The sequence below is a fragment of the Oncorhynchus kisutch genome, linkage group LG13, assembly GCF_002021735.2.
Source record: "Oncorhynchus kisutch isolate 150728-3 linkage group LG13, Okis_V2, whole genome shotgun sequence".
Taxonomy (NCBI): Eukaryota; Metazoa; Chordata; class Actinopteri; order Salmoniformes; family Salmonidae; genus Oncorhynchus; species Oncorhynchus kisutch.
In genome coordinates, this window is record NC_034186.2 from 52,114,203 (window position 1) to 52,130,796 (window position 16,594).

General features: G+C 41.6%; 1 protein-coding gene across 1 annotated transcript in view; it reads left to right on the forward strand.

Moving 5' to 3' along the window:
* Nucleotides 1-341: 341 nt before the first annotated feature.
* LOC109902202 (eukaryotic translation initiation factor 3 subunit E) overlaps nt 342-16,594 on the forward strand; it is a 47,532-nt gene continuing 31,279 nt past the window's right edge. Inside the window, exons 1-5 of the mRNA XM_020498367.2 lie at nt 342-501; nt 5,720-5,837; nt 6,129-6,246; nt 13,343-13,385; nt 14,806-14,910. Coding sequence (XP_020353956.1) covers nt 412-501; nt 5,720-5,837; nt 6,129-6,246; nt 13,343-13,385; nt 14,806-14,910 — 474 coding nt within the window. The 5' untranslated portion in view covers nt 342-411. The remainder of the gene's footprint in view (nt 502-5,719; nt 5,838-6,128; nt 6,247-13,342; nt 13,386-14,805; nt 14,911-16,594) is intronic.

Sequence of the window (16,594 nt, forward strand, 5' to 3'; positions counted from 1 at the left end):
AACAATTAAAAATAAATAGACTAAATTAGGACTTAAATTGTGAGACAGTGTTTGCACTGACCTGCGAGGTACTTTATCAGTGTTGGACATTTGTTTTATTAGTTGAAGGCTACTTAATCCACTCTTGTCTACAAAACTGTCTAAGAAAAAAAACACATCTTGAATGTGAATCTTGAACGCTACAATTAATCTTGAATGCTACAATATGCCTCCAATTCACTTTGTTGGAACAGCCAGGTCAGATAATGTACAGTATAATTAGACATGGTCATAATCGTCGTTATGCTCATTAAAATAGTAGAATTGTTATCAATATGGCCAATCCGTGCAGGTACTGAAGCTGAAAGTGACGCTGATTGGTCATTTACGTAACACGTTCTCGCGTCTACTTCCTCCTCTCTCGCAGTGAAAATGGCGGAGTACGACCTCACCACCAAAATTGCCCATTTTTTGGACAGACATCTCGTCTTTCCTTTGCTGGAATTCCTTTCTGTCAAAGAGGTAAATGCGTGTGTTATGTTAGGTTGCACATACAATCTAGATTTTCGGTAGAAGTGTGTAAATAACCCATGTAAATAATGTAAATGCCACGTGCGTGAAAGAGTCGCCCATGAATTGGGGCCTCGCGCTGTTTCAGGTCCAGCAGCACAGACAATAGCACGAGCTAGTTTGCTAACTAGCATATACCTCTTCTGTTAGCTAGCTATATATGTGATCTAGTAAACGCTTTGTTGGGTGTCAGTTTGCTTTATATTAACGTATGGCATAGCGTTAACTGCAGCGCGCTACATAAACTAGCTAACGTTAGCTAACTTTATTTTAAAACCTAGGCTAACAGTAGTTAGTTGCCAAACGTTAACCGGGTTTACTGTCGGCTGCTGCATCTTAAATTAAACAAGTTATCTGGCTAGTCTAGTGAACAAACATTTGCTACATGTATTGAGCTTTTACTTTTCAACATTGATATATATGCAGATCTTAGTTACATGACTCCTAGATGCTCGCTAGATCCTCGTCTCGAGAATGTATTTAACTAGTGTCCTTTTCAACTAGCTAACGCGTTAACTCTTATTGTTAGTTAGCTAGTAACGTTAACGTTACCTAAACTAGTCATCAACCTTTCAACTATAAACACTAGATATGCCTTAAAATAACGTCACCACAAGGCAATAACAGAAATTCACGATGCCCAGAGCTTACCCGTGACGTTGCACAACGATTGAAGTCAATAAAGGGCTATTCACACCAAGAACTATTAATTATACATAGCTATAAACCTTGGCGAGCATCCACACCAGCGGTAGGTTGGACAATAGAACGAGTCAAAATTCACCCAATGCTGAAAAATGGGCGAATAACGTTGGCTAAGCTGGAACACTTTCGCGAGTTAATAGCAAATGAACGTTCCGCTTAGTCTGTTTTAACTGGAGTAACGTTTAGAATTCCGTTACGCCTAAATGGATCCCTTTTTATATTGCCACAATCTGTTTTTAGGACTAAACTGAAAAATAATAACTCGTGTAGAAGGTAAACATCAAGTTATTAGTCACATGCTCCGAATGTAGTAGACCTTACAGTGAAATGCTGACTTAGGAGCCCCTAACCAACAATGCAGTTTAAAAAAAATACAGTTAAGAATAAGAGGTAAGATGTAATTAAAGAGCATCAGTGCAATAACAATAGCAAGACTATATACAGGGGTGTACTGAAGCAGGGGTGTACCGGTTGTTTGAGGTAGTATGTTCATCTAGGTAGAGTTATTAAAGTGACTCTGCATCGGTAATAACAGAGTGTAGAAGGGGGGTGCACTGCAAATGGTCTGGGGAGCCATTTGACTAGATGTACAGAAGTCTTATGGCTTGGGGGTAGAAGCTGTTTAGAAGCCTATTGGACCTAGACTTGGCGCACCTTTAAACATCCACACCTCGATTGTGTCAAGTGAGCTTATGTCTGCATTCTTTATTTGACCTTTATTTAACTAGTCAAGTCGGTTAAGAACTAATTCTTATTTACAATGACGCCCTGCAAAAGGCCTCCTGTTGGGATGGGGGTGGTATTATAAATAGGACAAAACACATCACGGCAAAAGCGACCACTACATAGAGACCTGAGACAACATAGCAAGGCAGCAACACATGACAACACAACACGGTAGAAGCACAATACATGATACAAATGTTATTGGGCACAGACAACAGCACAAAGGGCATGAAGGTAGAAAAAATCGAATTATACGTATTGCGAGATATTTTGCGAAATATACCGGCATCCTTTCCATAGGAAAACAATGGGGGGAGCTCAGCGTTCCAAGGGCAAAGGGTATTTTTTTGCTAGCATTTGATGACAGCGGAGTATGCTGCACAGCCTTAAATAATCAGAAAGAGATTCTCATGTTTAAAATGGTGTACAATTTGAAAATATCCAAATATCCATACACATTGCAAGATATTTGGTTAAATAGAAAGACATGCATATATTTGGGACAACCTCAGAGTTCCACAAGTAATTTTTTGTTTACATTTTAACAACCAGCAGGTCCCATTGTCAACAATAGCAAAGAAGGCATTGTGACGTAGAACATTAGGCTGGGAATAGAACGTTCGGAAGGCGAGTTGGTTCTCAATAGAACTAACGAGCTGGCAGGGTGAAAAATGCCCAAAAATAAGGCCCTTTTTTTTTATTACTTCAAAACTATGGCAAACAGCTGGGACATAAGGTAATATTATGAAACGGGGCTCCCCGGCAGATGCAATAAACTAGTTTTTATCAGAAAAAAAGCATTGTTAAAAATTAAGGTGTCCAGCCTACCAGCAGATCATTTATCATTCTGCAGGACACCTGCCAATCAATCAATGCATCCTACAGCACCCAGTAGGCCTATTAAGAAGACTTTTCAGTGCTTCAGGGTGTGTTCTTAGTAACTGCACATAATACTTCAATGTACATGTTATATAGAAACTCATATTTAAATTTAGTAATGGGGCAAAAACAGTTTAGCCACTAAAGCGTGGTTTGCAAGTGAATTCCATTTTTCGTATGACAGTCCATTTGTTTGGCTCTTTTTAGCTGTGCTCATGTCTGACCTATGCGACAGTTCATTTGGCCTATGACTGTCTTACATTTAGCAAGGGCAAGCCTCCTTCACTCAAGAGAAAGGCTGTTAGGCTTAGTATAAACAATTAAACAAATAAATATCCTATGGCTTTTCCTGAGATTTCACGGGAAGAGGAATATCGGAGTGGCTTGAATAGCCTATTGCGCATGGAAACAGCTGGAAGAGAGGCTAGAGTTGTGTAGCTGAAGTAAGAAGCTAGATATTTTGAGTTTACCGGGTCCTGAAAGGCATATTAGCAGGACAGTCATAATGTGTATTTTGTCAGGATGTATCGGCGTTAACAGATGGGGTTATCATCGGAAAATATGGCCTTCTGTTTGTCGTGGCTCGGTCTCCCAAATCGTACTAGAATGAATGTGTCCACAAATATGCTCAGTTATTCAGAAAAGCATACGGTGCGCTCTGCTTCATCTCCTCTCCGGGCAGCCTCGTGCAGCAAGAACCAAGAACGCTTTGATTTTATTTTTTTATCTTGGCCAGGTCGCAGTTGTAAATGAGAACTTGTTCTCAGCTAGCTTACGTGGTTAAATAAAGGTGAAATATAATAAAAAATAGTAGCTGTTTTTTATTGTTTTGTCATTGGAGGGACAGGGAAAAATTCACTCTAAAAGTGGATCCAAATGATAGCTATCATCGTACTCAACTCTTTTTGTAGTTGTAGTGTGAACTCTCCTGTTCATTTGAATTATTACAAAAAATTATATAATTATGGTCCTTGGTGTGGACAGCTCTTTTCTGTGTTTCTCCTATGATATGATGTGCTAATATTTTTCAGTCCATGTTAATTTTCTGATCTTTGGTTTTATTTGAATGTTACCACCCACCAGTGTACACCCCTTAAAATAAGGGGTGTAAACTTGTTTGTTAAAGTATCCATTTATTTTTTTGCTGCTCTGTATTCCTCAAACATATATGACCATTTTATAAATGCGTGATATGATTGCATTTTACAACCCTGGTCGCCCCAAGATTAATGGTTTTGACCACTAAACTATTGCTTCACGACGGCTTCGCCGCTTTGATTGGTACAGCTAAACCACAAGTGTCTACCCTATATTGAACAGGCACCCGCAAAATAAATTCAAGGAACTTGTATCTATTTTGTTGGCCTGTTAAATCTGTATTGGTGTTTCGTGTCCGATTCTCCTCAAGGTATTTGCGATGTGCATCAGTCATTGTTGCCTATCAGTTCACTTCCCCTTTGAGAACCATGAGCTGATTTTGATTTGCTGTACTGCAACCTACCTACCAAAGGTTGCACCGTGTGCAGTGTAATGTAAAATGCATGTCTCTTATTGAAGAGGCCAAGAAGCACAATTGATGAAGTCAAAGATACTAGTTTCCATCTGTGGCAAAGATTTCAGCCTAGACAGCTGGTTAATCTTTTGAATACGGTGTAGTTAAAAAACAACATTTTTTTTTTTAAACGAGCAACCAATAATGTTAGCTAGCTAGATACGATTTGCAAGATGTCTAGCTACGGTTAGCATGCTAGCTAGCTACACTAACAGTAATCTATTAATGTTTCTCCACTCTGTGTGGAAATCACCACACCGTTCTTTCCCAGCTCCAATTTGTGAATATGTACAGGTAGCTTTTAACCAAAACAAGCATTTACCCTCTAGGGCAGGAATTGCTTCAAAAAATGTTTTTATTTTTTATTATTTCGCCTTTATTTAACCAGGTAGGCTAGTTGAGAACAAGTTCTCATTTGCAACTGCAACCTGGCCAAGATAAAGCATAGCAGTGTGAACAGACAACAGAGTTACACATGGAGTAAACAATTAACAAGTCAATAACACAGTAGAAAAAAAAGTCTATATACATTGTGTGCAAAAGGCATGAGGAGGTAGGCAAATAATCTGCAAAATTGTAATTAACACTGGAGTGATAAATGATCAGATGGTCATGTACAGGTAGAGATATTGGTGTGCAAAAGAGCAGAAAAGTAAATAAATAAAAACAGTATGGGGATGAGGTAGGTAAAATTGGGTGGGCTATTTACCGATGGACTATGTACAGCAGCAGCGATCGGTTAGCTGCTCAGATAGCAGATGTTTGAAATTGGTGAGGGAGATAAGTCTCCAACTTCAGCGATTTTTGCAATTCATTCCAGTCACGGGCAGCAGAGTACTGGAACGAAAGGCGGCCAAATGAGGTGTTGGCTTTAGGGATGATCAGTGAGATACACCTGCTGGAGCGCGTGCTACGGGTGGGTGTTGCCATCGTGACCAGTGAACTGAGATAAGGCAGAGCTTTACCTAGCATGGACTTGTAAATTACCTGGAGCCAGTGGGTCTGGCGACTAGAGCATACAAGTCGCAGTGGTGGGTGGTATAAGGTGCTTTAGTGACAAAACGGATGGCACTGTGATAAACTGCAGGGTGGAATTAGGGTGGCATTGCTCTCTGGTGGGTGCCTTTTAACAACCAGGCATCCATTACAGCTAAACACGTTTTCTAACTTTGTTAGTCAGCTTAGTAGCTGAACTCCTGAACTTGTCGTTGTCAGCAGTTCTCTTAAACTGGGTAGGTAAAGTTAAGAATTTGAAACTGTACATGACAAAATAACCCCATTTACCCCTTTAACTATTTCCACTTTCAGATCTACAATGAGAAGGAACTGCTTCATGGAAAATTGGATCTCCTTAGCGAGACCAACATGGTGGACTTTGCCATGGATGTTCACAAAAACCTCTTCCCTGAGAAAGAGATCCCCGCCAGTAAGTAGACTGCACACTGCGTAGTCTACCTCCTAACATTTTTGTTAAAGAAAGCTGTACAGTGATAATGATTATGTATTGTTCAGTGTTTGCACTGTTTCATCAATAAATCACAAGATGGCGGTGAAACTGATTGCACACCATCCCCCTCACATTTTAGTCATGCATAATACAACACTGTTCCAAAACCTAGTATAAACAGACAAAAATCTTTAATGTTGCATGTAATGGTATTCTCCCAGGTATTGCCTTGGTCAAAGCTTCTAATGGTTTCTCTCTGTCCATGTGAAGCCCTAAAGGAGAAGAGGATCACTGTGGTGGCTCAGCTGAAGCAGCTGCAGGGTGAGACGGAGCCCATTGTGAAGATGTTTGAGGACCCAGAGACCACAAAACAGATGCAGTCAACCAGGTGAGTTAGATCCTCCTGTCCCACCAGTTAACCAATGGATGGTTTTGGAGTTGTCGTTTGCATTTTATAGATGGTCAATCATGGACAATGCCTTTATTTTTTGCAATTCATGATTTCCCAGAGTATTGGTCTTGCTGTCTGACTTTGCAGGCTTAATGAATGAAGTTCGTGTTAAATTGAGATGGTAATCCCAAAAATTTATATGCCTACTTCTTGGATGTTTTTGCAATTTCCCTGGAGTTGCTTGAGGGTTACATTAACTCAGCAGACGAGGAGACCAATACACGATGCTGCGGTGAATGTTAAGGATGGCGCTGACTTTGTCGTAATTAAAATAGTTTGGTTAAATTCAAGTCCTCATTCTTTACTTGGCTTCTTGGCAGGAGTGAGTTCAGTTCATCAAAGGACACTTCGTCCACTTGCCAATCTTGAATTGTTTATTAAAGGTTTGGTTTTGAGACATGTTTGTTTATCAAAGCAGGCATCTTATACTGACCATTGTAATGGGAGTTTGAAGCCTTGTGAATGTAACTTCAAACTTTTTGTGCTACAGCTATTTTCTATTCCGAATTGTCTTAGGTGCACTATTTGCCAACATGCTTAATAGGAGGCCTGCCCTCAACTTAATATCTCCAGGAAGCAAATATCATTTAGGCCTAGCCAAATTCTGTCACTCACTTTCTGGATTATTGCCTTGTTTCTGATGATAGGTTAAGGAAATGAAACAATTCTATGGATCTTGAGTTTGTTGATTTCCATTTGCTTCTTTGCTCTTTTTGGTCCCAAAGTTGGTGCTAGTAATATAATGCTGTGTCTCTTTTGAAAGGGTTTAAGGCACAATGTAGATCTTTACATTTGGATATGTGGGGTTTCTTGCCATTGTTCCTGTATCTTGCAAGGCAGTTGTGGATGTGAGAACCTGGGGTAGGTCTTGGTGAAGACTAGGGCTGTTACGGTGACCATATTACCACCACACCGGCAGTCATGAAGGCAGTCAAATTCCATGTGACCGCTTAGTCACAGTAATTACGCTTCTCCAAGCTCTGATGCTGCTGATGGTCATTAGTAGCCTACCAAACTTGCTAATTGCCTGGTACTCGGCACTCTATTGCCTCATCACTCTGACATCTAATCGAACACTTCATGAGGGCTCATGTTGCTCAACATTTCTATAAGCTATGCAATTGTGAAAAAACAGTGATGGCTTCTATAAAGGATCCCACCAGCTTTCTATAGGCTAAGCCTACTATTTATTTCTCAACTTTCCTAATATTAAGCACATTGCTTCGCTTTACAACAGGTGTATTGCCTACCTGGCTGGGATGAAAATGAACCACGGGAAAAGCGTTTGCTATTTAAGTGCATAGATGACATGTAGTTGTTTTGCCCCCGTTTTAAGCCGGGTGCATGATAATGGTCCATTCTAAATCAAAACAAATTTCAAACAATAAAAAATAAAAATAAACCTTTTAACTAGGAAAGTCCATATGTATAGACTAGATTAAATCAAAATAGTATGATGGGTGAAAATATTAGCCTTTTTCTTGTGAATTATACATTATCACTTTTGAATTGATGCCCAGGGTAAGGCAAGAAACAATGCATACTTTTTTTGTTGGACTTTTTCAAATCAGTTGCACGCACACCATGTTTTTAAGGAGGTTTGTATCACAACTAAGGTGGCCAAATAACTTCTTAAAATTAAGCACATCGATCCGCTATAAAACTGGTGTAGAGCCTAACTAGCATACATATCCGGCATGTGAGTTGTAAGATTGGGGAAGATCATTTTGACCATAAATGCACCTTTTTTATAATAAAGCATTACATCCATAATTACATTTGAGGTGATTTTTGTTAATGGTGTTAATGGACCGTTAGCGCTCATCGCCTACTGCAGTGTGTGCATTGCTGTGCTTTATAATGTGAAAAAATAGCCTAATAGGTTTATTAGCATTTTTAGCTAAACATTCTGATCTGTTGCGTCAAGCCTCCGTGCGTTTGGATGCTAGTGGTTGTATTCATTTTGGCTCTATCGCATCCCACAACTGTCCCAGATTATGTTCGGAATATTTATTTTTTTGCGTAGAATAGGTCAACTTTTGTACCATGGGGGTAGTAGATTGGCATCGGCTAGCGCTTTAGCTGTTTGTTAGGCCTACTCACCTCGTTGGCTGACAAGGTAAATGTGGACAGTTCTTCCAATATCTTCACTATGCACCTCGGAATTGGATAAGGACGCGTTCAGTTACCTCCCCAATGTGTCTGTTTTCACTTGTAGCCTGTGAGAAAGACCCAATCAGTGACAGGTCCATGAGAGGTTCTTCGGAGCAAGCAGGGAGAACGGGATTGTAATTATTATATTCACCCCGAGGCTGCAAAAGGCATGACATTTTTTGGGTGGGGGTTGGGCAATACGACTACACGGGTTGCTGTCGGGAAATTCGAGGCATTAAGTGCTTGTCAAATTATGAATGAGAGACTGATGAAGTGTGTAGCTCCTACAGAAAAAAAGAGGCAGAGCTCATACCTTTTTTATATAACTTTTTCCAAATCATAATTAGTTGCATCATGCAGAGAATGTATTAACAAGCCAAACATCTGTGTGTATATAGCCCAACCTTACAGTTACATAAATAACTCTAAGCATATAGGATTAGCTGTTTCTTTGTTAACCGCTCATAACAGAACAGCCTCGTGCGCACTCCATCGTTTGGAGAAAATATCCTTTCTATTGTATTCCTCATATTATAAAATAATGCCATGGACTTCTAAGCGAATCTTGCCTGAAATGATCTACTGTAGCCTACAGCCATATAGCACAGGCAGATCAGTACCTAACATAAGGACAAATCGGTGAATGATATTCTGTTTTGAAAGACATTTTATTCATCTAGTTTAGACTCGTATAACATAATGGATTTATTGTGAAGGTGTAAGGTAAATTACATGGATTTATAAGACTTAAATTGAATTGTAGAGGTTCCAAAGGTCTGCATCAGTGGCTTGTAAGCTGTGTGGAAGCCAGAAGATGTTAAATGTTAATTAACGGTCAATTACCGTGATATCAGCAGTTATTTGCTTGACCATTACTGGCTGACAAAGTGCTCTGGAGCAGGTTTTCATCAAGGATCTCCTATATTTCTCTGTTCATCTTTCCTTGGATCCTGACTTGTCTCACATTCCTTGTCGGTGAAAAACATCCCCACCGCATGATGCTGCCACCACCATGCTTCTCTGTAGGGATGGTGCCAGGTTTCCTCCAGATGTGATGCTTGACATTCAGGCCAAAGATTTCAATCTTGGTTTCATCACACCAGTGAATCTTGTTCCTCATGGTCTTTAGGTGCCTTTTGGCAAACTCAGTGGGCTTTCATGTGCCTTTTACTGAGGAGTGGCTTCCATCTGGCCACTCTACCATGAAGGCCTGATTGGTAGAGTTCTGCATATATGTGCACAGAGGAACACTGGACTTCTGTCAGAATGACCATCGGGTTCTTGGTCAGTTCCCTGACTAAGGCTCTTCTACTTCGATTGGGCAGCCAGCTCTAGGAATAGTCTTGGTGCTTCCAAACTTCTATAATTTAAGAATGATGGAGGCTAGTGATGCATATATCGGTGAGCATATCGGAATCGGAAGATATTAGCAAAAAATGCCAACATCGACCCGATGTCTAGTTTAACGCCGATGTGCAAAACTGATATCAAAGGTGACACGCCTACCTATATAAATATATGTACCTACGGGTAGATGTAATGACGCCACAAAAAAATACAGCGCTACACAGAACAAAAGCAGAAAAATACTAAGCGCACACTTCCAACAACTAAAAAAGTTCGGGTCGAGCACTCTTTTGAAAGATCAAGAAAATTTCAGTGTGACAATTCAAAGGCGAAATACGTTAATGCCAAGATAATGGAATTCTATGCCCTTGACGTTCAACCTTTCTGTTGTGGATTATGGCTTTCGCCAACTGGTCGAGCACCGGTGCACATTACCAAGTTGGCGCTATTTTTCAGCTGTTGCCCTACCGGAGTTACTCAGTATTGTTGAAACTCATCCATGAGCTACTTGCTATGGGTGCCATTGCTATTAGCTTCACGACTGACATTTGGACCAGCGACTTCAGCACCATGAGCATGCTGAGTCTGACAGCACAGTGGATCGACGAGATTTCATACTGAGGAAAGCCGTATTGCATGCTCGAATGTGCTGGTTCTCATCCTGCTGCTGCCATTTTCAATGGCATTTGAGAACTTGTTTGAAACATGAACACACTCCAAGCGCCATTTGTACAACTGACTCAAAATAAGCTAATCATCTGCGTCTGCAGCCGAAGTGATACCCTGCCATGGCATTGAAATGCCTGCTCAACATAACCCCACAGTATGTCTGCAATACACTTGGAAAAGTACTCGAGGCTGTGAACAAGTGCTTCGGTGTCATTCTCTCTGAGCCTCTTTACTGTTGCCACCATGCTCAATGCTATGTACAAGGACCACTACTTCGATGCAGACAAAGGGTTTACGTGAATTGTTACATACACCGCTGGATAAGATCGAAACTGACACGGTGACCATGCGCACCGAGGAAGAGGGGCCACGGACAGACAGAGCTGGAACTTCACTGTTTCACATGTATGATGAAATCCTGGCTGAGAATGAAACGACTGAACAAATGAACAACGAAACAGCACACTCAGTGAAAGGAATGGGTTTTGATGGTGTTTTACCGGTAATGGGGACATGTAAATGCCAACAAAATAACTTTGTGTAACATTTAACTACGCAAGTCAGTTAAGAACATATTCTTATTTACAACGATGGCCAAACCCGGACAATGCTGGGCCAATTGTGCGCCGCCCTATGGGACTCCCAATCACATCCGGATGTGATACTTGCTGGATTTGAACCAAGGACTGTAGTGACACCACTTGCACTGAAATGCAGTGCCTTAGACCGCTGTGTGTGTGTGTGTGTGTTAACTATTTAACTGTTCTACAATGCTTATAAGGATACAAATAATGTTAAATATTGGTGTTTTTGGGCACGTAAAATACTGGATATTGGTATCGACTAAAACATGTCGGTACATCCCTAATGGAGGACACTGTTCTTGTGAATCTTCAGTGTTAGACATTTTTTGGTACCCTTCCCCGGATTTGTGCCTCGACACAATCCTGTCTCGGCGCTCTACGGGCATTTCCTTCGACCTCATGGCTTAGTTTTTGCTCTGACGTGCACTGTCAACTGTGGGACATTATATAGACAGGTGTGCCTTTCCAAATCATGCCAATCAATTGAATATACCACAGGTAGACTCCAATTTGTAGGAACATCTCAAGGTTGATCAATGGAAACAGGATGCACCTGAGCTCAATTTTGAGTCTTATAGCAAAAGGTCTGAATACCTATGTAAATAAGCTATAAAAAAAATTTTTTTAAACTTTTGCTAAAAAAGTCAACCTGTTTTCGCTTTGTTATTATGGGGTATTTAAGATTAAGGCTGTAATGAAACGGGATCAAGGGGTCTGAGGACTTTCCATGGGGGGTGTATACATATATCTGAGCACCCCTTCAAATTACTGGGTTCGGCTAGTTCACCCCACCCTTTGCTGACAGGTGTATAAAATCGAATGCACAGCCATGTAATCTCCATAGACAAACATTTGCAGTAGACTGGCCTTACTGAAGAGCTCCGGGACTTTGAACGTGGCACCATCATAGGATGACACCTTTCCAACAAGGATGTTACATTTCTGCCCTGCTACAGCTGCCCTGGTCAACTAAGTGCTGTTATTGTGAAGTGGAAATGTCTAGGTGCAACAACTGCTCAGCCACGAAGTGGTAGGGCTCACAGAACAGGACCGCCAAGTGCTGAAGCATGTAGTACGTAAAAATTGTCGGTCCTCGGTTGCAACACTCATTACTGAGTTCGAAACTGCCTCGAAGTCTGCACAAGAACTGTTCGTGAGGGGTTTCCATGGCCGAGCAGCCGCACAAGCCTAGATCACCACGAGCAATACCAAGCGTTGACTGGAGTGGGTGAAGCTCGCCAGCATTGGACTCCGGAGCAGTGGAAATGCGTTCTCTGGAGTGATGAATCGCGCTTCACCATTAAGCAGTTCGATGGACAAATCTGGGTTTGGCGGATGCCAGGAGAACAGCTACCTGCCCGACTGCCTAGTGCCAACTGTTTGTTGGAGTAATATGGTATAATGGTCTGGGGCTGTTTTACATGGTTCGGGCTAGGCCCCTTAGTTTCAGTGAAGGGAGTCCTTAACTCTACAGCATACTGACATTCTAGAAGATTCTGTGCTTCCAAGTTTAGGGAAGGCCCTTTCCTGTTTCAGCGTGACAATGCGCCTGTGAAAAAGCCAGGTCCATACAGAAATGGGTTGTCTAGTTCAGTGTGGAAGAACTTAACTGGCCTGCTCAGTGCACTGACTTCAACCCCATCAAATACCTTTGGGATGAATTGGAACATCAAGTGTGTGACCGGCCTAATTGCCCATCATCAGTGCCGACCTCACTAATGCTCTTGTGGCTGAATATTAAGTGGAAAGCCTTCCCAGAACAGTGGAGGCTGCTGTAGCAGCAAATGGGGGACCAACTCTTATATATGCCTGTGATTTTAGAATGAGATGTTTGTTAAGCATGTTTCCACATAATTACGGTCATGTAGTGTGTGTTTTTGATGCCTCCCCTATGTAGACAGGAAAGGCGATTATGACTCCATAGATTATGACTCTAAAATAAGCAAGACTGCATTTCCAGTTTCGTAAAGTCAGATTGATCCCCCTAATGGTTGTTGGACCATGAGTTTAATGGTGTCCGTGTTGAAGATGAATGTTTTAAACAGCCTGTGAATGTTCACACAAAATCAAAGTACTTTTGCTTCCCTGTCAGACTCTTGAAGGTCAAAAGGTGCAGCTCAAAGCTTGAAAATGAAAGGCCCTTGATTTGCCCTGAACTCTAGACCTGCTACATTCCAGAAATTGAATAAGTACACCTGAATGGGGCTCAAAACACCCAACCTGCATCAGCAAACTCTAATGAAACAAGGCCACTAACTGTGAAATTATTTTTCTTTCAGGGATGGACAGGCCCTTTTTAACTATCTGGCGGAGAAACACAGCGTAAGTTTGGACCGCTTTGCTGACATTTCACTTCTAAACTGCGTTTCTCATGACTCCTGTGTGAACCTGCTATTTAGGGAAGGGGGGTGGGAAGGCCCAAGCAGGGAGACATGTAATGACTTCCCAAAACTTTAACTTTTTTTTTAGGGGCTTTACAGCTTGCAGAAAAATCTGTGGACATTTTACAGTCTGTGGTGAATTGTTAAGAATATACAGAACAGCTCGAGACACATTGGTCTACCCGCAGAAATGCTGGTTGTCTAGATTTGGCGTGACCCCCCCCCGGAATCCTCCCACCCTGGCATCCCGCTGACCTGCACTCTGTCCTCAATGCACCTCTGCAGCGCGAAGGCCACTCGGCTGTGGGAAAGGGCGGTCTCCCTCCGCTTCGCAGTGGCTCGCAACCACTGCCTGTCAAAGCCACACTGCATCTGAGACTGGCCTCGGTTCCCAAACTGACGGCAGCACGCTGTGCTATGTCCTGAGTTAGCAGGAGTGTACCGTTCAGAGATATTCTACCCCCCATGAACATGTACCCGGCCCCCACCCACCTAATGGACATTTATCATTGTTACGGCGTAAAGATGGGGATGACTCTTTGCGAGGGTATCTGATTTCATTGGTTTTCAATTAGTGGCTCACACTAGATTCAGGATAAATGGAGTTGGCTCTGAGTTAGCCTGCCCCAGAGTAGGTTCGTTCTGAAAGATTTGTACTCATAGAAATTTTTCTTGGCTAAAGGGTTAGCCACTTAACTCAAGTTGAACTCAGACTTGACCAACGTTGACTCCTCATACCTTATCCGTAGTATATGGCTCAGGTCGGTTGTTGAAGACTTTTCCCAAATAGCCACAGGTGACAGAAGTAAATAGGCCTACGTATGGTAATGTTGTGACAGTCCATATGGGATGTTGACATGGAGCTCCTTGTACACACAATTACACAGTGAAATTGCTCAAGTGCACGACAGCAGATAACGGTATCAAGGATGTTACCAGCAAACCTCTGGTTGACCGTGCACTCTGCACCATATTTTACTGTCTGAGCAGGGATTTGAACCAGCAACACTCCCACTTGTGTAAATGGTCTAGGCAGCAGATAATGGGGATCCATAATAAATACAGATATGAACTGCTCGGCTACATGCTGACCCCAATAATTAGTGATGGTAATCAAACAGAATGGGGTCTGAAATCGAACATGATTCTAGAATTGCCCTCCTTAGTTCAGCCACTCTGTTCCCAGTGGGGTGGTCTGGCATTGACTGGATATAACACCATGGCTCTCATCTTGGACTATAATCTTACATGAGGCCTGAGAAAGCTGACAATACGGTCATCATAAACAATTGCTGGTGTCATGTGTCTATGCTCTGAATAGTTATCGGACGAAACCATTGATCAGCCCTCTTCTCTTCCAGTTCCGTCAGGAGTACCTGGACACTCTGTACAGATATGCCAAGTTCCAGTACGAGTGTGGAAACTACTCTGGGGCTGCCGAGTACCTCTACTTCTTCCGTGTCCTGGTAAGTCTAGTACCACTTATTTCAGTGTACTCTTATGAAATATCAAACTGGCGACCTTGGATACTAGATGTTCACAGCAAGTTAATAGATCTAGAGACATTTTTTAATTTATTTGATATTACAGATTTGTACCCTTAACTTCATCTGTAGTTTTTGGAATAATAACTGGACCACTGACAAATGGACACTATTGGGCAGTGCTATATATTAGCAAGCTCTTTAAGGGCAAACAGATGACGATTGAAGCTTCATTAAGAAGTATTAGTTTCTCAGGAACGACTCCCATTTTGTGCATTAATCACTTTTTCGTGTGATTTTAATTTTTTTCCCCAGCAGTGGACAGTGTCAAACGCCATAAATTATGAGCAGTATACATCCACTTAACATTGCATTTTTGAAATTACACAATGTTTCCGTTGATGTATACTTTTTTGGCTCGACTCGTTATGAAAAATTGAATTTCCTACTTCACTGCTCGGTTGTTTGGCCAGGTTCTTTAATTTTTCAAAGGGCTAGCAGGTGGAAGAGAACACCCTCAGTTAATTGCATGTGAAAAGCTGCCGTCATTCCCTCATTCAATTCTCCACACGTCTTCAGTATTAGGATGAGTTGACGTTCAAGGACAAGGGTAGGATAAAAAAAAAAAAGTATTTTTACTGTGCCAAGTGTTCAGCAGCAGACTTCATAATCTTTCTTTAGTCCTCTCGCTGGGCGGGCTGCAGTGGACGACATATTGATTTGATAACTCTGATAGCCAGATAACTCCTTGTCAGGCTTATGAGTTACGTAACGTGTTCTGGTGGGCTTTGAAAAAGTGTGTACATGCGTACATACAGGCACACTCAAAAGAAAATCAGCTGACTGAGAACAGGTTTACTAAACAAAGAACTGGCCTACCAGTTAGGTCTAAATGAGTGGACTTTGTAAATGTATAGCCTATCTTGTTTGAATTAGGGATGTAAAAACATTTTTGGGCCTACTAACTAACCCTGGTTAATTTGTTCCAAAGAGTAACATGATGTGACCAACAGAAAATACGATGCTGTTTAAGTGACTCAACTCTGTTTTCACTCTAATGTACAATTCTAAATGCAAAGGTCAGAATTTTGCTTCAAGCAGCAACCAGCTGTCTGGGGAGCGGCTAGGTAATATTCCTCTAACTATACTTTATATGCGGTGCCAATTTAATTCCACTAAATTATGAAAATTAACATATAGACCGAGCTTGACCGGTCAAATGTATTTTCGGTTAACCGATAACATTGCTGGGTTTTAATGTTTTGCAGCCAATTCCATTGCATTTCTCAACCTGTGTGGCTATACACAGCATTTCCTTTTTGTTGTTTTGGCTAACATACGAGAGTCCGTGGTGCATGGAGGAGGGATTAAATCATTTTCACCAGCAGTAAAATGCTTTGGAAATCAGATAATACCAAATAGGGTTGGGGCGGATAGTAATTACAGTTCACTGAAAGTACTGGCAGTATTCTCGTTACACATGCGTACATCTTATTTCCTCTAAACAAAGGGATCATTGCGCTGGTGTTTGTGGCTTCTCTCCCGCTGCCCTCAGAAATCAGTGAAAGATGAACTACACAGAGAATGGGAAAGGTGCAGTAGGACTGTGTGCACTGCTGTAAAGAGTTGGAAACCTCTTAGGCCAAGATAGGTGGTAACCTGACTG